The sequence below is a fragment of the Vipera berus genome (genome assembly GCF_964194415.1).
Source record: "Vipera berus genome assembly, chromosome: 2".
Lineage (NCBI taxonomy): Eukaryota > Metazoa > Chordata > Lepidosauria > Squamata > Viperidae > Vipera > Vipera berus.
This window is the reverse complement of record NC_138203.1, coordinates 131584201-131610523: the sequence shown is the minus strand read 5'-3', so window position 1 is coordinate 131610523 and position 26323 is coordinate 131584201. Positions and strand designations below refer to the sequence as shown.

The 26323-nt window shown below is 43.2% G+C and overlaps 1 protein-coding gene across 2 annotated transcripts; it reads right to left on the bottom strand.

Annotated features, from left to right (window-relative positions):
* SHMT2 (serine hydroxymethyltransferase 2) lies at positions 1-25944 on the bottom strand. 2 transcript variants are annotated; one of them, XM_081320887.1, is made up of 12 exons: positions 25782-25944; positions 21780-21971; positions 16605-16684; positions 14722-14922; positions 14026-14107; positions 10118-10240; positions 9885-10024; positions 7046-7211; positions 4491-4590; positions 2560-2715; positions 1075-1182; positions 1-417 (listed from the first exon to the last, which is right to left on the bottom strand). In XM_081320887.1, the coding sequence occupies exons 1-12, from the start codon at positions 25812-25814 to the stop codon at positions 290-292; spliced, it is 1509 nt and encodes a 502-aa protein (XP_081177013.1). In that variant the 5' UTR covers positions 25815-25944; the 3' UTR covers positions 1-289. The 2 variants fall into 2 exon arrangements, with proteins under 2 accessions (XP_081177013.1, XP_081177014.1); XM_081320888.1 differs by lacking the exon at positions 14722-14922.
* Positions 25945-26323: the final 379 nt, after the last annotated feature.

Genomic DNA, 26323 nt, shown 5'->3' with positions numbered 1-26323 from the left:
TTCATAGAAAGAGGTGAATCACTTTAATTCTTAAAAGTCATCCCGCATAATGTGATACATGTACTGTCAATCAGAGCCAAGTCCTGTTTTTACACAAGTAAGTGTTTTTTTTAGTCATTATAAAATGGGGGTTAGGAACAGAGGGGGGAAAATGGCCAAGGAGATCACCTCTCTGAAAAGGGGCTCCACTAGACAAATCTCTTGAGAGACAAGGCTTCAGGGGCTCTTCATGTCTAGCTTGTTAGCCATCTAGGTGTAACGGCTGGCCAGTTTTTGGTGGAACCATATCTCAACGTTTGTCAAAGCCAGGCATGGGGAAGGCACGGGCAAAGGTTTCAACGCGCTGCCGAAGATCTGACAACCTCTGCTTTGTCTCTGGATCAGAAAGCAAAAAGGATTTGAAGTCTTGCAGTTTGGCTGTGGGGGGAAAAAAGAAAGCAGCTCAATAAACTGGAGGTTGTCAACACATGGAAAAATATGAGTCACAGGAGAAAACCCTCTGATCCAGCAATTCTCCCAAATACTTCCTACTTCTCTATTATAATTATAATCCCTAAGGCAGTTTTCCCCTGCCCTGACTGGTGAACATGGGAATTCATCCGCTGCATCTGGAGGACATTATATTGAGGAAGGTTGCCTTTTGGCTACTGGGTTTCCATTTCCCCTTTGGTATTATATATTTGCTTTCCCTCTATTCCAGGACAGAGAGAAAACTAAAACAAAAACAAAAATAACTAGACTAGTTGGTGTTAGCACATTAATCCATTTTCATTTTTTGGTGGGAAAATTTGAATGTATGTTGAACATATGCTGAATGTATGTTGACATTACATAGCCAGATCACTAACAAGATGGTAGGCAGCATTTACAGGATGCTTGTTACCATGTGAGTCTCAGCTGAATCACAATTAAAATATAGCAAAGGATGTAATGAATGCACCAAACATAACCAAGTAGTTCCACCATGTCTCCCTTTTTTCAACCAATGCAATTTCTACTTCAGCTCGCTGACTAGAAAAGAACTTGGCCAATAAGTACCAGCAGATGCTGGCTTTGTATAACACATTGACTTACAGGTCTTCTGCTTGACATCCAGTCCAATCTGGATTCCTTCATCAATAAACTCAACAACCTTTTGGAAATCAGCTTCCTGGAACCGCCGGGAAGTAAGCGCAGGTGCTCCTGTGGAAAAAGTCGAAATGAACTCCAGAGGTGTTGCTTTTACCATCTAAAGACCAAACATACAAATAAATACTATACTGTGAAACCCTGGGTGGGTAAGGCTGTGTGGTGCATAAGGAAGACAAGAAAAGTTCCCACGTATATGGGAGTGTAAATTCAGTTTACGAATTCCCTTGTGTATATACAAGTTCTTCCACAGCAAGGTAAGGGATGGAGATTAATGTAAAATGTGTATAAGAAATGGTCAGCAACAGATGATTCAACATGAAGAATGGTGTGCAAATTTGCCACATCTGGGAGACGTTGCTGCAGAATCACAACCTATAATTGTAGAAGCTCTCATCAATTCTTAGCCTTTGAAGCTCTGAGGGAAGTCTTGAAGGAATGAGCAACAGGGCCAGGTGTGCAGAATGAGAAGGCTTCAATGATCTGTAGAACAAATCTGAATATTCCACAGCCCATGCCTTATGTGTATATCTGAGGGAGAAAGTAGTTTTAGCCTGTAACAAATAGAAATCTGCCTTCTATGGCTATTATTATATACTCACCCACTCTGCTTAAATTTATTTGGCTAATAAGGCTTCTGTGACATTTTTGAAGCTATCTCTACAGGACTTTAAAAACATAAAACTCTCAATATTCTGAATCTTGCAACCTCAGTGTTTGCAAGGATTATATCTAAATAAGTTCAGCAGCTAAAGGAATAGTAGGCGTTGAATGGATTCTTCTTCCCAGCCCCCATGGGTCTTCCCAAAATAGCTTAAAATGCTATAGATTGAGGATGCCCAAAAATGTCACCGTATTTGCTGAACAATGTTTGTGTAACCTTGGATGTAGTGCATTCTGTATTAATGAAACATGCACCCATTCCTGAATTTCTAAATTAGTTGGCCATTATTGGGAAAAGCAATATTTTCAATGCATCTGAAATTAGGGTTGCTATGGTGCAGAATCATCATTTCAAGAGATTATCCAAAGCTATGAAAAAAGCTAAGATAACCTTTACTGTCATTTTTTTTACTGTGGGCACAACGGCACACATCAAAAATGAAATTTAGTTGCCCACTCTCAAAGTGAAACACATAGATGACACACACCTAACCATACTATATACACATATGTATAGACCAGTGTTTTTCAACCTGGAGCCCTTTAAGAGGGGTGGACTTCAACTCCCAGAATTCCCCAGCCAGCGATGCTGGCTGGGGAATTCTGGGAGTTGAAGTCCACCCCTCTTAAAAGGCTCCAGGTTGAAAAACACTGGTATAGACCCACACCCCTACGTATACATAACAAACAAATATTAAATACCGTCCATCTTGAATATATGACGGAAAGAGGAACAACCACAACTTTTTTTTAACTTCTTGCTCTTACCAAGTCGTAAACCTCCAGGTGTCAAAGCACTTTTGTCCCCAGGACAGGTGTTCTTGTTAGCAGTGATGGACACTAGTTCCAATACTCTTTCAGCCCGGGCTCCGTCAATGCCTTTTGGCCGCAGATCCACTAGTACTAGATGATTATCTGTGCCACCTAGTCCAAAAGAATGAGAAGAGTTAAGTTTTCTCTAGGCAATCTGTCTAATCGCCAGTAATCCTCCATAATGCCTTTGCCCAGCCTGGTAGGGTATCCTCCAGATGTAATGAACAACTCCCATATTTCCTATCAGCAAGTGCAGACTGCTCTATACCTCTAGAATTAGAAGTCCATTCAGAATTTTTTTTGATGACAGTTAACATGCAAATAAAATTTGCCCTGCTGATTTTCAAGGCAAAAGTGCTTCTTGTCCAGCTCTTTCTGTCTAAATCACCTCTTGATCACAGCTCAGATACGGTGCATATCTCCTTCATGAAGTAAACAAAGTCTTTCAGGTTACTGACTGCATACTCCAAGCCAACCAATCTTATGTCGGTGATTTCCATAGGTTAACTATGTCCTCCTTGAAGGTCTCAGAAAAGGGTAGAGAATTCACCTTCCCTTCAGCTCCCAGAGCAGAGATGCAGATAATAAAAGCTGCCCTGCCCCCCTGTACAGGTTGGTTTACATGACTTCTTTGAAAAGTTCATTTTCACATCCATCTTGAACTTAACGTTTATTCCTTTTTATAAGCAATAGCCGAAACTGCTAAAAATATATATATCTCTAATCTGATTTTCCTGAAATTGTTATAACATAAGAGAAGGCAATTTTTACTAGGAAAAGATGACACAGAAAACTCTTAGAAAAGCATATTTTTTTTTACTATAATGGGCAATATTTTTACTAAATCCCTGATTCACCTGGGGACAATAGTGACCTCCATTGTACCCACTAAGAATTACCCCATTACCAGGCACATAGCTCTGAAAACTACATATACAGCAATATTAAGCAAACACCTCCCCTGACACAAATCTCATGTTATGTTTATCTCAACATAATAGGGATTCTATCTTGCTTGAAAATATTGTTTAGTCCTTGACTGAATATGCCTTGCCTCCTATCACAATATTGTTCACATTCTTTCATTGACTGACTACATTACCAAGCACGCATCTGCCAATAACTAAAGACCTTCCTATCTGCACTATATACAGGTAGTTCTCGACTTACGACCACAATTGAGCCCACAACTTATGTTGCTAAGCAAGATATTTGTTCAATGAGTCCCATTTTACAACCTTTCTTGCTGCAGCTGTTAAGTGAATTATTCCGTTTGTGAAGTTAATAGCACAGTTGTTCAAGTCAATCTGGCTTCCCCATTGACTTTGCCTGTCAGAAGGTCACAAAAGCAGATCACGTGACCCTGGGACGTTGCCACGGTCATAAATACGAACCGGTTGTCAAATGTCTGAGTTTTGTTCATGTGACCCAAGGAGATGCTGCAACGATCGTTAAGTGTGAAAAAAGTGTCATAATTCACTTTTTTTTCCTGTGCCGTTGTATCCTTGAACGGCCACTAAACAAACTGTTGTAAGTCAAGGACTACCTGTACAGCCCCTTCTTCATGAATATTGCCTGAACAACCAGTCTCTTCATTCATCAAAAGAAGGAGGACATGGTGCAACTTAGCTGGGTTTTACCAATTCAGACTGCTGGTGGAGATTTCTATCCCACATGAAAAAAATCCATCCACCCACCCATCATATGGAAAACTAGCCTAGAATTATCCTCTCTTACCTAAGAATCATTCTATATGGTGGCTACTAACAGGGGAGAACATTAAAACACATTATTTTCACATAGTGTGGTCAACACCTCAGCCCAGACAAAATCTGCTGCTCCCATGTGTGCTCTTGCTGAGCGGAAACGGCAGGTCTTCACTATACCTGAAACAAGATTGTATCCTCGTTGTAGCAATGCCTCTGCCATGGCCTTGGAGTTCTTCAGGACTTGCTGACAATACTCTCGGAACATGGGTGAGCTGGCCTAAAGAGAAGGAAATGCAAGGTTGGGAAGAATCAGCGTTACTTCTTCTACAGTGTAACTTATGACATTATAGGACATCATGAAGGCTTAAAGAACAACTTTATAGGTGAGTTCCCACATTATGCTAAGCTTACTCAGAATCAATCACAATTTATTTTAGGGCAACAACTCTTTGTTAGAAACCATGATTTGTTCGTGGCTTACCAATTAAAGGAGGGGGGATGGTAGCACAGTGGTTAGAATGCAGTATTGTAGGCTAACTTTGCCCATAGTCTGGAGTTCAATCCTGACAGGCTCAAGGTTGACTCAGCCTTCCATCCTTCCAAGGTCAGTAAAACGAGGACCCAGATTGTTAGGGGCAATATGCTCAGAGAGTGCTATAAAGCACTATGAAGCGGTATATGTAGTATGTCTGTGTCTATTGCTATTAAAACTATACTATTATATGAAAATAGGGGCACATGGTTTTAAAGTGTATCTGGCGATACTGTCCCTCACTCACCTCCCTAACCAATTCAGAGTTATAAGACAAGAGCAGCTTAAAAAGTTAGACAAAGAAGCCAAGATGTCTGCAAGAATAATTCTGCCTTCTTTACAGCTTGTTCAATTGAGCATGCTGAAAACAAGCATGGCTTAGTGTGATGTATTAATAGAATCTATTTATCTACCCAGCCAAACTAATATATCCAAATAACTAAGGCTGCATTCCAGAGAATCTCTTAAACTGCATTACACTGTTGTTGTTGTTGTTGTTGTTCTTTAAAAAAACACAACCAACAAATGTATTACTGGTAAATGTTAAATTACTAGGATATTGTATGTGTAACACAAGATCACAGTGCATGTAGGCAATTTCACAATTTCTCAGTGCATGTAGGCACACATGTAGCATCTGTCAGCAACTCCTTGAATCAAATGCATCTTTTCCCAGAATTGTTCTGCAGCTGCAAAGAGCAGCTGCATAATCCTGGGGAAAGGTGAAGATGCTTTAAGGAGTTGCCAACAGATGCTACCTAAATGTCTCTGCATTCTGCGTTCTGAAGCAATTTTTTTTTCTTTTAAATCCAAAATGTTGCACAGGTGTAGCGTGCTGCTATGTAAATCCAAAACCTCCCATCCTCTGGATTACTCAGATTCAGTCCAGGATTCCCTAGCTCCTGGAATTCCCACCCAGCATGGAACTGAAATCCAATGAACTTGTGGAGAGCACCAAGTTGGGGAATGCAAGTCTTAGTTTCTCCCAAGAAGTATTACAGCCACCATGCTGAATCAAATAAGGAAGACAAAATGCAATAAACGCAGTTGTAATTGACTCTCCACCGTGATGAATTCATGTTTGTTTGCCCCAAAGTAAATCCAATCTAAGTTGGTCACCAGGACTAAAGGTTTATTCTTCCAAGCTTTCGGGTTTGTGCTTGAGCTCATCCTCAGAATGACACATTCTGGAGAGAGAAAGGTTTCCTGAGGATGAGCTCCAGCACAAGCCTGAAAGCTTGGAAGAATAACCCTTCGTTCTGGATTTACAAGTAGATTGAGGGATACAAGTAGGATAGAGAACTTGAAAACTATCCACAGGACAGCAGCGACCTAGTTGGCCATATTTTGCAATGGTTGAACAAGAGACGTTGTTCTGGCACCTCAGCAAAGCAGGCTATAAACACAAAGGACCAAGGCAGGTTAGTTGCTCTTAGCAAAATTCTTCTTAGCTGCCTGTTGGGAGCTTCCCTTTTCTAAAGGCTGCTAGACGGCCAAGACTTTAGAAGACTAAGTTTTGCCCATTCCATGTCAAATCAAATCAAAATCTTTATTACTGTTCATGGGCCAGAAAGCCCAACATAAATACATCAACCTGTAATTATGAATAAAACTTTTTTTAAAATATTGCAATCGAAGTACATAAAACACACTGTGGTAACAATCATCGTAGCATAAATAGCAGCACCAATCACAACATTTGTGCTGAATTTCAACCACAGGTAGGATGGATGCAACGACAGCACAAAATGGGGCAACCTGGAAAGATGTGTCAGGGTCTTGCTCAGATAACGGCAGTGACGGATAGACATTGTGCTGTTTATCAGGGTAGTTTTTTTTAAATGGAATGAGTATATATCTTCCTTGATTCCCTATAGAGAGAACAACAAAGGGGGAAATGGCTTAGAGATTCTACAGAGCCATCTCCACAGAGACATAAGCCCGGTTGGAAAGGGATGTGCAGAGGTTGGAACATCCACGTCGGCCAAGGTGAAAGGCCAATTAAATTTCCGACTTAGAACTGGAGAGAGATAAGAGGATGCTACGTGCCCACTTGAGAGGAATCCATAAACTGAAGGCTTGACTACCAATCTTAAACTGGTTCAAAAATCAATCTCTTATGCCAGTACCAGTAAGTGTGCTAAAATCCACTCAAGACCACCCCACACCCCCTAAAGAGAACAGGGCCCTTCTTCCCTACCTGTTTCAGTGCCACTGCCACTGCAGCAATGGCATGGTTGTGGGGGCCGCCTTGCAAAGAGGGGAAGACTGCAAAGTTGATTTTGTCCTCCAGGTTGTAAAGGGTCTCCTGGCCACTCTTCTTGTCCACGGAACGGACACCCTTGCGATAGAAAATCAGCCCTGATCTGTGTGCAAAACAAAGATGCGAGCGTCAAAACAATAGTCTCTTGGCTAGATGCTTATTGCAAAAATTCTCAGATATTGCTCCAAAAGGTGCAAGGCTGAACATATTCCCGCTTTGAAGTCAGAAAAAAAAATCCTGCATCCGTATCATGTCCTCCATCAAGACCACGTGTTTGCAGTAATTCTACAGAAGCAAAAACAGCAGCAGCAATTATAGTGAGAGCAAATTCACCTCCTTTTTGATTCCATTGATAAACAAAAAAAGCAAGTTTCTTGTTTTCGTAACTACTGAAATCTCAGAAGTCATCAAAGAAGGTAAAACAGAAACCCCCAAGAGCTGTTGGCTCTGAATCACCTTGGGGTGAGATGGGCAGCAAACAAATTTAATAAATAAATAGTCAGAGCACACACAGTCTTATTGCACTGAGATAACCCAGGAGTAAACACAGTAAACAGTGTTCTATATTAAATGGCGTTTTATCTTACACTATCTACAATATCATATACCAGGAACAATATACATACACATGTTAATACAGCAATCTCCAACACGCAGCAGTTACAGCAGGAAACAGAAGAGACACTCCAGCAAAAGCCTTCTCTTTTATATTCATGCTCTTAAAGGGATACAGACCCTGCTTGCTCTTAAAGAGACACAGACCCTGCTGAGTCATTCCTATCATTGTATCATCCACCTTATGTTACATTACATTGTTACATAAGCTGTTTAGCTATTAAATCATTATCTTGACATAAATAAACTAAAAATTCTGTATTGTTACCATTCCAAAATTTGATATATAGATTAGATTAGATTAGATTTATTGAATTTATATGCCGCCCTTCTCCCTAAGGACTCAGGGCGGCTCACAACAAAAAATTTAAGAAACATGGAATACAAAATTTAAAAAAGAATTAAACAATAAATGTAATAGATACATGACAATTTAACTCAATAAAAGCCAAATTTAAAAAACATAGTCAGTCCAGACCCGCTTGTTGGAATAACCAAGTCTTCAGGTCACAGCAGAAAGACCAAAGGTCAGGGGCTGTCCGCAGCTCCGGAGGCAGTTCATTCCAGAGGGTCGGCACGCCCACAGAGAAGGCTCTCCCCCTGGGGGTCGCCAGACGGCATTGCCTGGCCGACGGCACCTTGAAGAGGCCAACTCTGTGGGAGCGAACCGGGCGATGGGAGGTTGATAATGGCAGCAGGTGGTCTCACAAGTGCCCCGGGCCTAAGCCATGTAGGGCTTTAAAGGTTATTACCAGCACCTTGAATCGCAGGCAAAAAGTCAGGCAACATTCAAGATTGTACTTTCTTTGACTAGCAATTTCACTTATCGCTAGTCAGCAATGCACCATCCTTTTCTGACTTCATACTGAACTCCAAAGATAATCTCTCTGAATTATCTCTGACATAAGTTTACAGGAAAATGCTAATGGCAATAGAAGGCAATAGAAGAAGGGGACGACAGAGAATGAGGTGGCTGGATGGAGTCACTGAAGCAGTAGGCGTGAGCCTAGATGGACTCCAGAAGATGGTAGAGGACAGGAAGGCCTGGAGGAACATTGTCCATAGGGTCGCGATGGGTCGGACACGACTTCGCAACTAACAACAACAACAATGGCTTGAATCTGGTAAAGCTCAATCTGCTTGCTCAACAGACTATGCACAGGCAACACAATGCTTCCTATGTTTCCCTAGTAACTCACACTTTCTGTACTGAAAATGGCAGAGAAACCACAGAACCTATAAACCTAGAAGATACAAGTAGGTCAAGTGAAGAAAAATGGTTTGTGCATTGCATCAGACCCTTCATTATATCTGTCTCAACACTGTATGGGCTCCTTGGTGGTCTCTGCAATAGCACTGATAATGTTACCTAGCTGGGTAATGAAACGTCTGCAAGGAAACAACCAAGCTCAGAGAATACCAAGACCCCAAAGTTTGACCCTGCACTACAAATATTCTATTCTATTAGTCAACACTGTATATAGTGATTTGTCCATGGGGTTGCGATGGGTCGGACACAACTTCGCAACTAACCACAACATATATATTGATGTCAACTACTCGCCACAGATTCAAACAGGAATCTAGCCCAATATTATCTATAAATGCCAGGTTATAAACATGGGATTTTTGAATGCAAATACCTTGAAGTCATAGTCCTTGGCACAACTGCACAAAAGGGGGATACCATGGCTCTTAAGATATTATTAGATTACTGTAAAAAGGTAAAGGTAAAGGTTCCCCCGCACATGCGTGCTAGTCGTTTCCGACTCTAGGGGCCGGTGCTCATCTCCGTTTCAAAGCCGAAGAGCCAGCGCTTGTCCGAGGACGTCTCCGTGGTCATGTGGCCGGCATGACTAGACACCGAAGGCACACGGAACGCTGTTACCTTCCCACCGTAGTGGTCCCTATTTTTCTACTTGCATTTTTACGTGCTTTCGAACTGCTAGGTTGGCAGAAGCTGGGACGAGTAACAGGCGCTCACTCTGTTACACGGCACTCGGGATTCGACCCGCCAAACTGCCGACCTTCTGATCGACAAGCTCAGTGTCCTAACCCACTGAGCCACCGCGTCCAGCTCCCAAAATCCTTGGTCCCTGGTTGAGAGGCATATATTTGCTGCCTGGATAAAATGGCACATGCCCACCTATATCACACTTACCTTGCACCACGCAGAGTCTTGTGAGTGGTGCTAGTCACCACATCAGCATAGTCAAAGGGTGATGGGATGACTTTGGCTGCCACCAGACCACTGATGTGGGCCATGTCAGCAAGCAGGTAGGCCTTCACCTCTTCACACACCTGACAAAATGGGACAGATGAGGACAGGTAAGCTCACACCACTTTATTTTTGTCCAGTTTAAACTTTTGTCCTCCCAATCCACTAAGACATACCTTCTTGATGCGGGCATAGTCAATCAGACGGGCATAAGCACTGGTGCCAGCGATGATGATACGTGGGTGGAACAGCCGGGCTGTTAACTCAAGCTGGTCGTAATCAATGAGTCCTGTTTTCGGCTGGACAGTGGACAGAGAAAAAAATCAATACAGGTAGTCCACAATCTACGACCACAACTGAGCCCAAAATGTTATGTTACTAAGTGAAACATTGGTTAAGTAGTTTTGCCCCATTTTAAGGCTTTTCTTGTCACAGTTTTCTTGTCCCCACAGCCAACCTGTTACCCTTTCAAGAAGCAATCTGCCAGAGCCAGAGGGAGGTAACCCATGGGATACCTTCAGCCTGTCCATCTGAGAATCAGGCAAAATCCAGAAGCTTTTTGTTGTTGTTCAGATCCTGATCTGAATGCAGACTTGCTCCCTTTGAAACTGAAACAGTCTTCATTTGTTGAGAGAACAGGGATAAAGGCCACCACTGGATTCAAAAGGGTGAGATGATGATTTTTGCCAATTCTCCAAGAATTACCCAACCACCCAAACCCCCACACTCTATTGTAGAATATCTTTTGATTCTCTCTCTCTCCCCCACCCCCCCAAAAAACAGCTTTTCAATGGACACAAGATGCTACAGAATAGTAAGGTAAAGGTAAAGGTTCCCCCGCACATGTGCGCTAGTCGTTTCCAACTCTAGGGGCCGGTGCTCATCTCCGTTTCAAAGCCGAAGAGCCAGCGTTTGTCCGAGGACGTCTTCTGTGGTCATGTGGCCGGCATGACTAGACGCCAAAGGCGCACGGAACGCTGTTACCTTCCCACCGTAGTGGTCCCTATTTTTCTACTTGCATTTTTACGTGCTTTCGAACTGCTAGGTTGGCAGAAGCTGGGATGAGTAACAGGCGCTCACTCTGTTACGCGGCACTTGGGATTCGACCCGCCAAACTGCCGACCTTCTGATCGACAAGCTCAGCATCTTAACCCACTGAGCCACCGCGTCCCTTACAGAATAGTAGAGTAAGCCAATATATGGGGCCTCACCTCTTCATTCACTGCGATTCCGCTCAGCGTTACAGGCAGTCCTTGACTTACGATCAGAACTGAACCCTAAGTTTCTGTTGTTAAATGAGACATTTCTTAAGTGAGAACTGCCCCATTTTGTGACCTTTCTTGCCACGGTTAAGTGAATTGCTGCAGTTGTTAAGATAGTAACACGGTGGTTAAGTGAATCTGGCTTCCCCCATTGACTTTGCTTGTCAAAAGCAGATCATGTGACCCTAGGGCAGGGGTAGGCAACCCTGGCTCTTTTATGACTCGTGGACCTCAACTCCCAGAATTCCTGAGCCAGCTATGCTTGGGACGCCGGCTTGCTTGGCTATCGGTGGTTCTCCTGAGGAAGGGCAAGATAGGGCCGAGAATCTCCTTGTGTTCAAGGGGAAGAAGGGGAAAAGTGTACTGTCTCAGAAAAGGAAGGCCAGTTGAGGTGGAATTAAGATAATGCTTTGTGAGACTCAAGTCTCTCAGGTGCCTGTCGGGAAATTTCTCCTTAGTTCTAGGTTGCTTCTCTCTTTGGTCAGTTTCCATCCATTGCTTCTTGTCCTGCCTTCAGGCGCTTTGGAGAATAGCTTGACTGCCTCTTCTTTGTGGCATCCCCTGAGATATTGGAACACGACTATCATGTCCCCCCTCGTCCTTCTCTTCATTAAACTAGACCAGGGGTAGGCAACCTTGGTTCTTTTATGACTCATGGACTTCAACTCCCAGAATTCCTGAGCCACACTGGCTCAGGAATTCTGGGAGTTGAAGTCCACGCGTCATAAAAGAGCCAAGGTTGCCTAACCCTGCCCTAGAACACTGCAGCCGTCATAAATATGCACCAGTTACCAAGCATCACATGACCGTAGGGAATGCTGCAACGGTTGTAAGTGTGAAAAACGGTCATAAGTCTCTTTTTTCACTGCTGTTGTAACTTTGAACAGTCACTGAATGAACTGTTGTAAGTTGAGGACTACCTGTACTGTCCTCTTCCAAACACTGGCAAAATTAGTACAAATACTTGTGTAGATCAACCTACAAGAAACGCATCATCTCTAGAGGCTTGCATTAAACCCAGCCAAGATATTGAAATAGATATTTTTTAGACATCACTTCCCAGCCACTGTAGTTAGGTTAACACTGCCAACCATCAGTTTCCTGACTTTCTAAGAAGGTTAAAAAAAAACCTGCAAGAGAATCCAAACAAGGGCATCCACAGAGAATCTGGCTAGAACTAAAACCAACAGAAATCCCTTTCAAACCATACTAGATGCCTAAATATATTCTGATGTTCTCCTTCCTCCTTCAGTGCTGACAATGAGGATCCTCAACCTCAAGCCTCTTTCTATACCTCGATGGTAGAAAACAAGCAACTGGGAGTGGGAATGACAGATAAGATCCTTTGAATTCGCCTTCCTCAACCAGACATCATCCAGACACATAGAACCGCAAGTCCCAATGTCTGGAAAATTCCAACCAGCACGGTCAAAAATCCTGTAAACCACCTTGAAAGTTGCAAGATCATACATTTCACATTTAACACACACACACACAGATGTACCAAAGGGCACCAGTTGAGAAAGTGATCCCATATTTTAATTAAAAACAAAATAACAGCTGACAGCAGACATCGAGGTTAGATTTAACCACCCAAGCATAACAGTGATTGCTTCATCCAGAATCTAAACTTTAAAACATAAACTTAAAAATTTAAATAAAATATAATTCAACACAGGGCTCTAGGTTGGGACGATTGTTCCACATTTTTGCAAAAACAGAAGTTGAGAGTCACTCGTGAAGGTTGGACGAAGCCATCAAGTACAAAAAATACATAAGTAGAAGAACACGGACACCGACACCCCAAACTCCACTGAAGATGTTACCTAGCCTGGTAACGAAGCATTTGGAAACTAACTCACAAGCTCGGAGAACGAACCTTCACTCTCAAGTGTAAAAGATCTAATTTACTCAGAAGAATGATCTTCAGGCACAGCATATCCAGAAGAGAGATATCAAAGCTATTAAGAGTGAAGGGATGATACAATACTGAATTGGGGGCACAAATGAATGAATAAAGTTGGTGCTCATGAATCCTATTTCTGTAACTTAAGCATATCTCTCCAATATTTCCTTTTTTCACAACTTAATCTACAGTTTACCAATATGGCAATTTATTCTAATTTCTGTCAGCTGCAGGGGAGTCCAGTCCATGTGTAAATGAAACTTCCCACCATCCCCTCAGCTACTAGAAAACGTATTCAGCTGTAACTCTGATTTCAGAAAATATACTGCTCACACACTTACAAGGCTACCTTGGCAGTGCAGAAGCTAAACTGTGTGGTTTGGTTTTTTGTTTTTTTTTAATCTTCTCTGAAGACTCAGGGCGGCTTACAATTTAAAGCACAAATCAATGTGCTTAGCAATAGCCTTCATTCTATGTATATGCCTGCTTATTAGGGCTTTCGCCCCCCCCCAAGCGGCATTATTACAAAGTCAGCTTATTGCCCCCAACAATCTGGGTCCTCATTTTACCTACCTCGGAAGGATGGAAGGCTGAGTCAACCTTGAGCCTGGTGGGACTCGAACCTGCACTAATTGCAGGCAGCTGGTGTTACTTAAGGAGGCATTAGCCCACTGCTCCACCAAGGCTCTCAATGACCAAGGTTGGTCATTGAGATTAACATACAAATCTAGATTTTTACAAAATTCAGTTTGATCTTCATCCCCATCTTCTGCATGCATCCAAAATCACAGGCTCCATTAGGTTTTGGTCAGAAGCTCTTTAAGCACAGCATTCTAGACCTGCATTTTCACCCTGCTGTCAGAAACAGAAAAGAAAATCAGGGCCCTGCAAATATTTTGAACTCCTATTTACTCACACTGAGTTTGTAAGGCATGGACTCAAAGAAGATGGACGTGGCCGAGATACGCTTGACATCAGACATGTACCCGTGAGTCAGGCTGCCAAGAAAAAGGAAGACGTTCTGTCAAGACAAAGCTTCAGCCTCAATCATAGCTCAACTCAAGGCAAGAAGCTAAGAGAACAAATTAACCAGGCACTTTCCCCACAAGGCTATCATGAGATTAAGCAGCATGGAGAGAGGTGTCGTTTATTGGGGGCGGGACGAGAGACAGCAGTCCCCAGAAAGAGAAGAGCAGATGCTCTTCAACATCAGCCATGGCCGGAGAAGAGATCAGAAACGTCTACAGCTCAAAACTGAAGAAAACACGGTCATGACTAAATCAGAGACAGACAGTGAGGAGGTAAGCCTTATTCTATGAGTTTTGTATATTTCTGGTCAAAAAAGGGTACTCCAAAAATGCCACTTTTGAGTCATTCTAGGTCTTCTGCCTGTCTCTTCCAGCTTCTTCAAGCTCCTTCGTCTCGTGGATCAATAAGGCCTTCAGATCCTCATCCTCCCAGTTATTCTTTGCACCATCCTCCTCTCTTTCCCCTCAGCTATCCCAGCTGTGGCAGCCCAATCCTCCCTTTCCACCTCTTCTGATATGCTACTAGACTGGAACACCTCAGAGGCTTTTCTCCCCAATTATCACTCCCCAATCCACACACGTACTGGCCCCCATCGGGTAAATCCAGGCCCATGAGACGTTCATGCGGCTGCAGCAAGGCTGTATAGGCAGCAAAATTGGCCGGGGATCCAGAATAAGGCTGGACATTCACCCCCCAGCGCTCAGGATCCAGGTCAAAAGCTTCGAGAGCGCGGCGTTCACAGAGCAGCTCAATGCGGTCCACCACCTCAGAACCACCATAATACCTGCATCAAGATATCAATAGCCACAAAGGAAATCTTAGTAATAGAAAAACCCACAATGCCACCATAATCTCTGAAACAGAGAAAAACTGGAAGAAAATTTTATCTATCTCCTCCATGCCATCACACTGTACAAAGAATATTACTTTGGCAACCATTCCTTAATGAAACGTTCTGGACACCCCTTCTCTTCATGTTAAGTCTCTGCACCTCGTCCATAATAACTGTTTATACAACACTTTCCCCCTTGTTTCCAAAATATAGCTATAACCTGTTTCTTATCTTCACCATCAGGATCAGAGGTCAGTTTCAGAGCCAACATATAACTGCATTTGGCCCGAAATGGACCTTACCAGGCATCTTCTGACAGCAAGTCATTTCATCTGGCTGGCAAATGTCAGGCATGTGGGAAGGATTCAGTAGGATCTACCTGTTCCCTTAGCCTTCACTCCCAGATAATCCAAGAGAACAGAAAATAGGGCTTCCTTCTCCTGACAGAGGAATGAATAAGTGACTACATATATCTGTACCTGTAAATAGAGAATAGAGAATAGAGAATAGAGAATAGAGGATAGAGGATAGAGGATAGAGGATAGGGGATAGGGATAGGGATAGGGATAGGGATAGGGATAGGGATAGGGATAGGGATAGGGATAGGGAAAGGGATAGGGATAGGGATAGGGATAGGGATAGGGATAGAATAGAATAGAATAGAATAGAATAGAATAGAATAGAATAGAATAGAATAGAATAGAATAGAATAGAATAGAATAGAATAGAATAGAATAGAATAGAATAGAATAAGCGTAGAGGAATAGAATAGAATAGAATAGAATAGAATAGAATAGAATAGAATAGAATAGAATAGAATAGAATAGAATAGAATAGAATAGAATAGAATAGAATAGAATAGAATAGAATAGAATAGAATAGAATAGAATAGAATAATGGCAATAGAATAGAACAGAACAGAACAGAATAGAATAGAATAATCTTTATTGTCACTGTGCATCTCACAACGAAATTAAGTGCTGTCCACAGTGCACACTATACACAAGTAAGAACCACAAGTAAAAATATACATCATATACACATATCCTTTACATTCTATTCACCATTGCTCTGCCCCTAATATTGCACTTCAACATTGCACTATACAGTGGTATTTAATACGGTTACAGCTCTGGGATAAAAACTATTTTTCAGCCTATTTGTCTCTGTTTTTGTTAAATGAGTTTTGTTCCATTTTACGACCTTTCTCATCATAGTTGTTAAGTGAATCACCGCAGTTGCTAAGGTGGTAACATGGTTAAGTGAATCTGGCTTCCCCATTGACTTTGCTTGTCAGAAGGTTGCAAAAGCCGATCACGTAACCCCAGAAGACTACAACTGTCATAAATATGAGTCAGTTGCCAAGGGTCTGAGTTCTGATCCTATGACCATGGGGATGCTGCAGTGGTTTTAAGTGTGAAAAATAATCATCAGTCACTTTTTTCAGTGCTGATGTAACTTCGAACAAACCACTGTAAGTTAACTAAACAAACTAAACAAACCATTGTAAGTTAAAGTCTACTTGTATTTTCCTATTCTAAGGCAAACTTCTGTCTCTTTTAATCCATTCTCATGTCTATTATCAATCTATTACTATCTTTTTCCCTACATGGTCCCATAATAAAGTACATTACCTCTTGCCTGGATATCCTTCTGAATACTTGTTGTTGAGACAGGATCCCAGGGCCTCCAAAGCAGCCCGGCTACAGAAATTCTGAAATTGAAGAAAGTGAAAAAAGAAAATGAAAAATGCAAAAAAAAAAAAGTGAACCTCAATGACATTTCTGGTTCTCTTATGCTAAACAAAAGAAAAATGCCATATTTTATGGAGTGACAAATTAATTCAGATAAAGACAATAGGAAGATCAAGCTGTTCCTTCTTTCAACCATCCAAGTGCAGCCAATGCTGTAATGGCCGCTTTGGAAGCAAAGCAATAAGTAGGTGGGGGTGAATATCCAGCAGAAGGCGAGAAGGAGCTGCTGTTTTTTCCTAACTCCAAATCCAGAAAGAAAGAAAAAATGGTTTGTTTTTTTTAAACTCTGGCTAGGCAGTATGAAAATATAGGTTGTTGGTTTCTGGTTAAAGGCAATTATAATCCTTTCTTCATCCATTAATATCGCAAGACAACAGGAAAGGCACTCCAGACTTGTATACTTCCTACCACAATTTCATAAGATAGTTTGCAAATGTTGTTGTTGTTAGCTGCAAAGTTGTGTCCGACCCATAGCGACCCCATGGACAACGTTCCTCCAGGCCTTCCTGTCCTCTACCATCTTCTGGAGTCCATTTAAGCTCACGCCTACCGCTTCAGGGACTCCATCCAGCCACCTCATTCTCTGTCGTCCCCTTCTTCTCTTGCCCTCAATCTTTCCCAGCATTAGGCTCTTCTCCAGTGAGTCCTTCCTTATCATTGGAGGTGGCCAAAGTATTTGAGTTTTAGCTTCAGGATCTGGCCGTCTAAAGAGCAGTCAGGGTTGATCTCCTCTAGGACTGACTGGTTTGATCGCCTTGCAGTCCAAGGGACTCGCAGGAGTCTTCTCCAGCACCACAGTTCAAAGGCCTCGATTCTTTGGTGCTCAGCCTTTTTTATGGTCCAACTTTCACTGCCATACATTGCAACTGGGAAGACCATAGCCTTGACTATACGCACTTTTGTTGACAGGGTGATGTCTCTGCTTTTTAGTGTCCTCTCTAGATTTGCCATGGCTTTCCTCCCCAGGAGCAAGCGTCTTTTAATTTCTTGACTACAGTCCCCATCTGCGGTGATCTTGGAGCCCAGGAAAATAAAATCTGTCACTACCTCCATTTCTTCCCCATCTATTTGCCAGGAATTGAGAGGGCCAGATGCCATGATCTTGGTTTTCTTGATGTTAAGTTTCAACCCAAGTTTTGCACTCTCTTTCTTCACCCGCAACAAGAGGCTCTTTAGTTCTTCTTCACTTTCTGCCATTAGAGTGGTATCATCTGCATATCTTAGGTTGTTCATATTTCTTCTGGCAATCTTAATTCCAACTTTTGATTCATCTAGCCCTGCCTTTCTCATGATGTGCTCTGCATATAAGTTAAATAAGCAGGGCGACAGTATACAGCCTTGCCGGACTCCTTTCCCAATTTTGAACCAATTAGTGCTTCCGTGTCCGTTTCTCACTGTTGCTTCTTGGCCCACATATAGGTTTCTCAAGAGACAAATAAGATGGTCTGGTATGCCCATCTCTTTAAGAACTTGCCACAGTTTGTTATGATCCACACAGTCAAAGGCTTTAGCATAGTCAATGAAGCAGAAGTAGATGTTTTTCTGGAACTCTCTAGCTTTCTCCATGATCCAGCGTATGTTGGCAATTTGATCTCTAGTTCCTCTGCCTCTTCGAAATCCTCCCTGTACTTCTGGTAGTTCTCAATCCATATACTGCTGGAGTCTAGCTTGTAGGATTTTAAGCATAACTTTACTAGCATGAGAAATGAGTGCAATGGTGCGATAGTTTGAACATTCTTTGGCACTGCCTTCCTTTGGAATTGGAATGTAAACTGATCTTTTCCAATCCTGTGGCCACTGTTGAGTTTTCCAAATTTGCTGGCAAATTGAGTGTAGCACTTTTACTGCATCGTCTTTTAAGATTTTGAATAGCTCAGCTGGAATACTGTCACCTCCACTAGCTTTGTCGTTGCTCAGCTTTTCTAAGGCCCACTTTACTTCACATTCTAGGATGTCTGGCTCAAGGTCAGTGACCACCTCATTGTGATTATCAGGGATGTTAAGCTCATTCTTGTATAGTTCTTCTGTGTAATTTTGCCACCTCTTCTTAATCTCTTCTGCCTCTGTTAGGTCCCTGCCATTCTGGTGCTTTATCATGCCCATTTTTGCATGAAACGTTCCCTTCATGTCTCCAATTTTCTTGAAAAGATCTATGGTCCTCCCTATTCTATTGTTTTCTTCTATTTCTTTGCATTGTTCATTTAAGAAGGCATTCTTATCTCTTCTAGATATTCTCTGGAATTCTGCATTCAATTGGGTGTATCTTTCTTTTTCTCCCTTGCCTTTCGCTTCCCTCCTTTCCTCAGCTATTTGCAAAGCTTCCTCAGACAGCCATTTTGCTTTCTTGCATTACTTTTTCTTTGGGATGGTTTTGGTTGCTACCTCTTGTACAATGTTGCGAACCTCTGTCCATAGTTCTTCAGGCACTCTGACTATCAGATCTAATTCCTTAAATCTATTTGTCACCTCTACTGTATATTCAACAGGGATATGATTTAATTCATACCTGAGTGGCCTAGTGCTTTTCCCTACTTTCTTCAGTTTAAGCCTAAACTTTGCAATGAGAAGCTCATGGTCTGAGCCACAATCAGCTCCTGATCTTGTTTTTACTGACTGTATAGAGCAGACATGTCAAACACAAGGCCCGGGGGCCGGATCCGGCCCGCGAAGTGGTTTCATGTGGCCCACAAAGCCATCCTGGAAACAGTGAGGGAATGGCCCCCACTGCCTTGGCCCTGGCCCACAGACCCTCCTTCTGCCAGAGACCCTCACATCTGTCCCACTCCTGCCCAGGCCCCCATAGGCACCCTTGATGCGAACGATGTAGAGCTGACCATGCCCACCCAGTAGGCCATACGCACTCTAGCCACGCCCACCCAGTAGGCCACGCCAACCCAGGCCATACCCACCCGGCCCCCGGAGGGCAACCGCAATGCTGATGCGGCCCTCAGTGAAATTGAGTTTGACACCCCTGGTATAGAGCTTCTCCATCTATAGTCAATCTGATTTCTGTGTTGACCGTCTGGTGATGTCCATGTGTAGAGCCATCTCTTGGGTTGTTGGAAAAGAGTGTTTGCTATGACCATCAATTCTCTTGACAAAATTCTATCAGCCTGTGCCCTGCGTCATTTTGTACTCCAAGGCCAAACTTGCCTGTTATTCCGGTTATCTTTTGGCTTCCTACTTTAGCATTCCAATCCCCCATGATGATAAGGACATCATTTTGGGGTGTTAGTTCTATAAGATGCTGTAGGGCTTCATAGAACCGTCCTTTTGGCTTTGGCCCAGTCGCTTCATTCTTTCTGGTGCTACTAGTACTAGCCCTCTGCTCTTCCCCAGTAGCATATTGGACGCCTTCTGACCTGAGGGGCTCATCATCCAGCATCATATCGTTTTGCCTTTTGGTACTGTCCATAGGGTTTTCATGGCAAAGATACTGGAGTGGGTTGCCATTTCCTTCTTCAGTGGATCACGGTTTGTCAGAACTCTCTGCTATGACCTGTCCGTCTTGGGTGGCCCTGCACAACATAGCTCATAGCTTCATTGAATTACACAAGCCCCTTCGCCACGACAAGGCAGTAATCCATGAAGGGGAGTTTGCAAATAGAGAACCTAATTCAGTGGAACAACAGTCCCAACAAGGTTCCCTAGGTAGCTGCAAAGAGTTGAACCTAGAGACTTTCAATCTGCACTTAAAAAGAAAATATTGGAATGAGACAAATGAACGGACATCAGACCAGTTTACCAATGGGCATTTGCCATGCTTAGGGATAACATATCCATTGCAGAGGGAGAATTACTTCCATGAAAGGATGGGACTCTATCACCTTTGAAGAGTGTGGATTTTCAAGAAACGTCTGACTCGCTACTGTACTAGGAAGTATGATGGACATAAGAAAAATAGAACCAAAACTTCTTAATTTGTACTCTTAAAGATCTGGGTACATTTCTCGTTATGAAGTAAAGTACCTAAGCCTCTGCTGAATACAGGTAGTCCTCATCTTACGGCCACAACTGAGCCCAACATTTATGCTGCTAAGTGAGGAATTTGTTAAGTGAGTTTTGCCCCATTCTATGACTTTTCTCGCGACAGCTGTTAAGCGAATCTGGTTTCCCCACTGAGTTTGTCAGAAGGTCGTAAAAGGGGATCACGTGACTCCGGCACACTGCAACCCTCATAAATGTGAGTCAGCTGTCAAGCATCCAAATGTAAATCACGTGACCATGGGGATGCTGCAATGGTCATAAGTGTGAAAAATGGTCATAACTCACTTTTCCAGTGCTGCTGTAACTTCGAACGGTCACTAAATGAACTGTTGTAAGTCGAGGATTACCCGTATATGTTTTTTAAGAATCAAGGAAGATGACAATATTTCCTCATTGGAAAGATCCAAATTAAAATGCATCTATTTATTTATTTATTTTAGAAAAATTTTATTGCCACCTACTCGCACAAGCGGCCTACCTAAACAGAAAAACACCCTGTAAGAAAATAAAATAAAATAACAAGAGGAAAAATAAAATAATATAATAACCCAACCCACCCCCCCAGCAACAACACACATTAAACTAGCCATTTGCCGGGCTCTATCCCGCTCTGGGTTCCCCAGGCCCACTGGCAGAACTGGGCCTTCAGTGCCTTCCAAAAGAGTGTTAGAGTGGAGGCCAGTCTAATCTCCAAGGGAATGATGTTCCAGAGAGAGGGAGCCACCATGGAGAAGGCCCTTCTTCTGCATCTTCTTAGGGGATGGGACCCAAAACATTCTTTGCCTCCCCATTCTAGTGGGTCAGGTAGATGTGACCGGCAAGAGACCAGGCAACCTGGTCCCAAGCCATAAAGGGCTTTAAAGGCAACAACCAGCACCTTGAATTGCACCCGGAAGCAAATCAGTAACCAATGCAGCTCCTGCAGGAGAGGTGCACACCAAGGTCTGCACAAAGCCACGCGGGCTGCTGCATTTTGTACCAACTGGAGCTTCTGGATGCAGTTCAGGGGCAGCCCCATGTAGAGCGCGTTGCAATAGGGTTGAGGAAGAAGCTGCTTCTCTCACTCACCTCTGAGGCAATGAGTTCTAGTCCCCGGCACTGGCGATCCTTTTCTTGCTGCACCAACTCCCACATCTCAGGGTCACTTTCTGCCAAGCTCTCCTGTCCGGTCCAGCCCGATGCCTCCTTGGAAGAAGCTACAGCTGCCTTGCTGTGTTGGGCCCGCAGACTCCCCCTTGCCTGGCAGCATCTTTGTAGGGGCTGAGAAGGTAAAAGAGCAGAATCACAAGAGAGCCAGCATAAGCCATTCCAGTCAGAAAACAACCAATTCTTCAAAAATCATATACATGTACTGTATATTATCTACAGGAGGCAAAATCCTTTACTGGAAACCCCATTAATACATATTCAAAATGGCCACCTGGGACTGAAAGCTTTGTAACTCCAGATGCGGTGGGATAAGAATGCCAATCAATCCCATCCCTTAGGACCCAATGATTATAGTTAAATTTCATTTGAGAGCCCAAACCTGGAAGCTACTGTGGTCAACAATCTGAATAAGGAAAGAAAGCATGACATTGGGGAAAGTCTAGGGGGAAATGACTGGTTTAAATAAGAAGATTGATCTCTCCCCTTGCCAGGTACCAAGACAAGCAAAGTCTTATTTTAAAAGGAAGGGTTTGGAGATTTCCTATAAAGCAGGGTTGAGGGGGGCAAATACGTCTCCAAGGACAACAGATTCTTCAGTGGAAGGGCTACCATAGAAAAATCCTTCCTACTGGTCCCATTCTTCTTAGATTATTCCAGAATGGGACCCCGGGCCTATTATCTGACAGAAGAAACAGAACAATTGTAGAAAGAGAACAACTGAGCAAAGAGACAAGTCTTCCAAAGCAGTAAAATAGTTATTTAAAATAAAAACCTTCATAGCCAGAAGAAAAGCATTCTGGGAACAGAGAGTTCTGGTTCCCAAATCATCACTCGTAATAGTACATAAGATGCAGTGCCTTCAAACAGTGTTGCAAGGGAATTATGACAGAAAAGAGGAATATCTGGCCTGTGAGGCCCAAAAACATCTGACTGGCCTCTGCGAGAACAAAACGCTGGACTAAAATGGCCCTAGATCTGATCAGCAGGGCTAGTTTTAAGTTCAGTGAAGCATCCCCAGGTGATTGATAGCAATCTTAAAAGGCAATGCTTGTCCTTCTATTGGGGGAAAGGCTGCTCGCATATAGAAAATCTCCACTCCCATATGTTTAAAACAGCTTCCCTTTTTCAAGACCAGTGAGGGAAGAGCCAGATCCCTCAAAGATATCCTTTGCAAGGCTTAGGGTACAGTCCAATTCTTCCTTCATGTAATTAAGATCACATGAAAGATACTGCCAAACTAGGACTTGGCAGTTGTTGTGATTCAGGGTCAGCCTGTGGGTTCAGCAGTTGGGTTGGACGACTCAGAGGAGGAGGGGGGTGTTGAAGAGCTTGCTGAGGGGGTTGAAGATCTTGCTGATGAGAGCCCTCAGCCAGGCCCCTCCCACCTGGTCACGACGCAGACCCAGCTGTGTGAGCCTGACAGCGTGGATGAAGATGACCCACAGCTGGCCCTGTTTAAGGACGCCCGACGCAGGAGGCAGTCAATCAGGAGTAAACAAAGGAAGGCAATGGGGCACCTCGGAAGGAGGCAGAGAGAAGCCACGCCCTGAACTGTATAAAAGGGGAATGCGTGGGAGGGCTGGTTTGCTGAAGGCAACCGCTTGAATAGTTCCTGTTTCATAGCTCCTGTTTCATGGTTGGTGTCTTGTTTTGCTCTGTTTTATGTTAATAAATTTGGCAGGCTTAATTCCAGCCTCTTGCCGTTTGTAAAGGGGTTGTCCCTGCCTTTTCTGCAGGGCCAGTAGCAGACTGGTACAGAACAGCAGTAATCTCCACCCTTGGGTCCCCAGATCTTACTGCTCTACTATCAGCATAAGCAATGGCAAAGAATGGTGGGAATTATATTTAAAAAGCATCTGGGGCCATTCAAGTTTGGAAATTATTGCCTATGAAGCTTGAAATTCTCCAGATATATTAATACCACAACTCCGAAATAGTGCATTGCATTTGGAGGCTGTAAGGTAGGAGGAGGATGGTGTAAGGACTAGGTTACCCAGTAAGTTACAGTGACCCAGCATAGATCTTCAGCCAGACTCTATCACTCTGCCATGCTGGCTCTTGCAGCAGTGACCAGTAGCAATTATGTTCATGTCAGAACGAGACTATTAGCACACAAATCAGATGGGCAGCAAGAACCTTAAATCACAAGTTTCTATCTATTGAGCTATTGAGCACAGTGGTAGTTTCTGAAGATTGGGGGGGAAGGGGGTCATGCAGGCAAAATATTACTTTTGCTAACGTTAAGGAACACGGTCCCATATACTGGAAAGAACGCAACCCAAAATTGCCGAAGCCAGTCAACTTCTAAGTTGTCTCAATGAATTTGCAGAATGGCATTTACATTCCTTACAGCATGTTACCCAAATGGAACTCAGGCAAGGAATTATATTTCTAGCCATTTGACTCAGTGAATGAGCAGTGGAGTGAGAACTCAAAAGACAAAGCTAGAGGGATGAGCGGGACAGTCAATTTCAAGGTCTGGTAAAACAGAGATGGTTCTGTGCAGCAGATGGGCAAGTAGGCCTCTTTTGAGTAAAACAGCAGAATCTTCTGTTTGTGCTGCTGAGCTAGTAAATCCAGCTGGAGAAGAACTTCTGGCTACATGTGTGCAAACAAACCTGAACCAGTTCCCTCATTCCCACCACTAAATTCATTTCAAAGTAAGGCAGTCACCACAAATGACAGGCACCTTGAGGGGAAAAAACAATTGCCTTTCATTTCCTTTATTAAAGGGATTATCATCCAACCATCATCTCCTCTGCAGATGATGCAACAGCCTCATATAGGTTGCATCAGCAAAGGAGCAAAACTTAAGAATGCATCAAGTTTGGCTTTAAGGGTGGAATGCTCCAACACTGTTTGCCAGGAAAAATAAAATAAAATTCCTTTTTAAAAGGAAAGGAATATTTGACAGGTTGCAAATATTTGCCACACCATCTTTAAACTTTCATCTTTTTTTTTTGTTTTTACACAGGAGAGTTATAATGACATCATCTAATCGAGATATACAGTCTGCAAATCAAAGAGCAATTTTCAAAGGAGCTGGTCATTTTATTGACAGTTCCAGGGTACAACAAGAGCTACTGCCAAGGGACCTTTAGTCAGGTCACCGAGTAGCTGCAAAAAGTTAAGTTTTGTCTCTGATCTCTCCCTGTTCTTTTCTTCCTGCCGCTGGAGGCCCTAACCAATTCTGAAGTCTTCTGTAATTCCTCTCCTCAAAGCTGCAATGTCAGATAGGACAGTATGTGAAAGAAAAGGGAGATGCTACAAAAATTAGCCCATAAAAATCAGCAAAGCATGACTGCTTGGAGAGGTTTCCGCTGATAATAGTGTCTCAGCCTTGAACGTCAAGATAACTCTTCGCCTTGCTCTGTGCCGCTTCCAAGAGCTATTAGCCAGAATTAAATAATAATTGAGTAGCAGAATGGCAACGATCTGTGCCGCTATCAGATCCCTGCTATAAGCCCCAGGCGGGCATATAAACTCCTTACCAAAGAAACTCCGATTTCTAAACTTGCACACTTAACAGTCCCATTCAAAACAAAAGATATAAAATGGAGGGGGGGGGAGGGAGGAGATGGCTCTTTCCTGGAGCAGTGAAACTTTTTGCTGTTCAGAGAAGAAGCAGAAGAATTGAACAGAATGTGGGAATCTTTTACCCACCCACCCTCCATGCGGGTTGGGGGAGGGGAAATGATCATTAAGGTCAGATCCCCGCTACTCTGCAATTCAAGTCATCCGCTCCCCATCCCAAGAGGCTCCACACATCAAAGACCGCCGGCTCCAAAGCGCTCCTCAGAAGTTACCAATGAAGTAACCACCCCTCTTCTCCGCACCTCTGCTCCCACTTCGAGTGGGCAAAGCAACTTGCTCTCTTCCCCTACTCCCACCCCCCCATCTGTCATTCGCACCCTATCTTACCTTGGCAAAGTGTCTAAAAGGAAAAGACAGCATAGCAGCCTAAGACGAAGAAAGTGCAAAGTGTTGCACGAGCTGTTTGTTCACGTTAAGTGTGTCCAAAGACCAAAGAAAATTGCTGAGCTTGGGGAAAAGGAAAAAAAAAAGGGAAACGCGTGCCTCTTCCCTCGCCACTGCCAGCTACTACCGGGTGCAAAAGGCACTATGGGAGATGTAGTTTTTCTTTTGCTCTCGATGCTCCTGCTTGCACTTATCTGACGCCTGGCGAGCGGTGGCTTCAGGACAGGCATCTACGGCGATCGCCGTTGTGCGAGGAACGAACTTTCTTTAAATCTGCCTCGGTGAAAGCGAAAGCAAGTGTCCGTGACGTAACATCGAAGGATATGTTCTTAATGTAACATTAAGACCCATAATAGGGGTTGTTGCATCTTTCGGGATTGAATTTGGGTCAAAACATCGCCCGTTTACCCAGACAGAAGATCAGAAAGGTGATTGTTTTTCCGCAACATTGTTATGATTGCCTGTTTAATTCATTAATTTATTCT

Coding starts and splice junctions, on each gene's coding strand:
- SHMT2 (XM_081320887.1), bottom strand. CDS start 25,814: ATGCTGTCTTTTCCTTTTAGACACTTTGCCAAG. Junction 7,212..9,884: donor AAGACTCTGCGTGGTGCAAG/GTAAGTGTGATA, acceptor TTTTGCACACAG/ATCAGGGCTGATTTTCTATC. Junction 1,183..2,559: donor ACCTGGAGGTTTACGACTTG/GTAAGAGCAAGA, acceptor CTTTTTCCACAG/GAGCACCTGCGCTTACTTCC.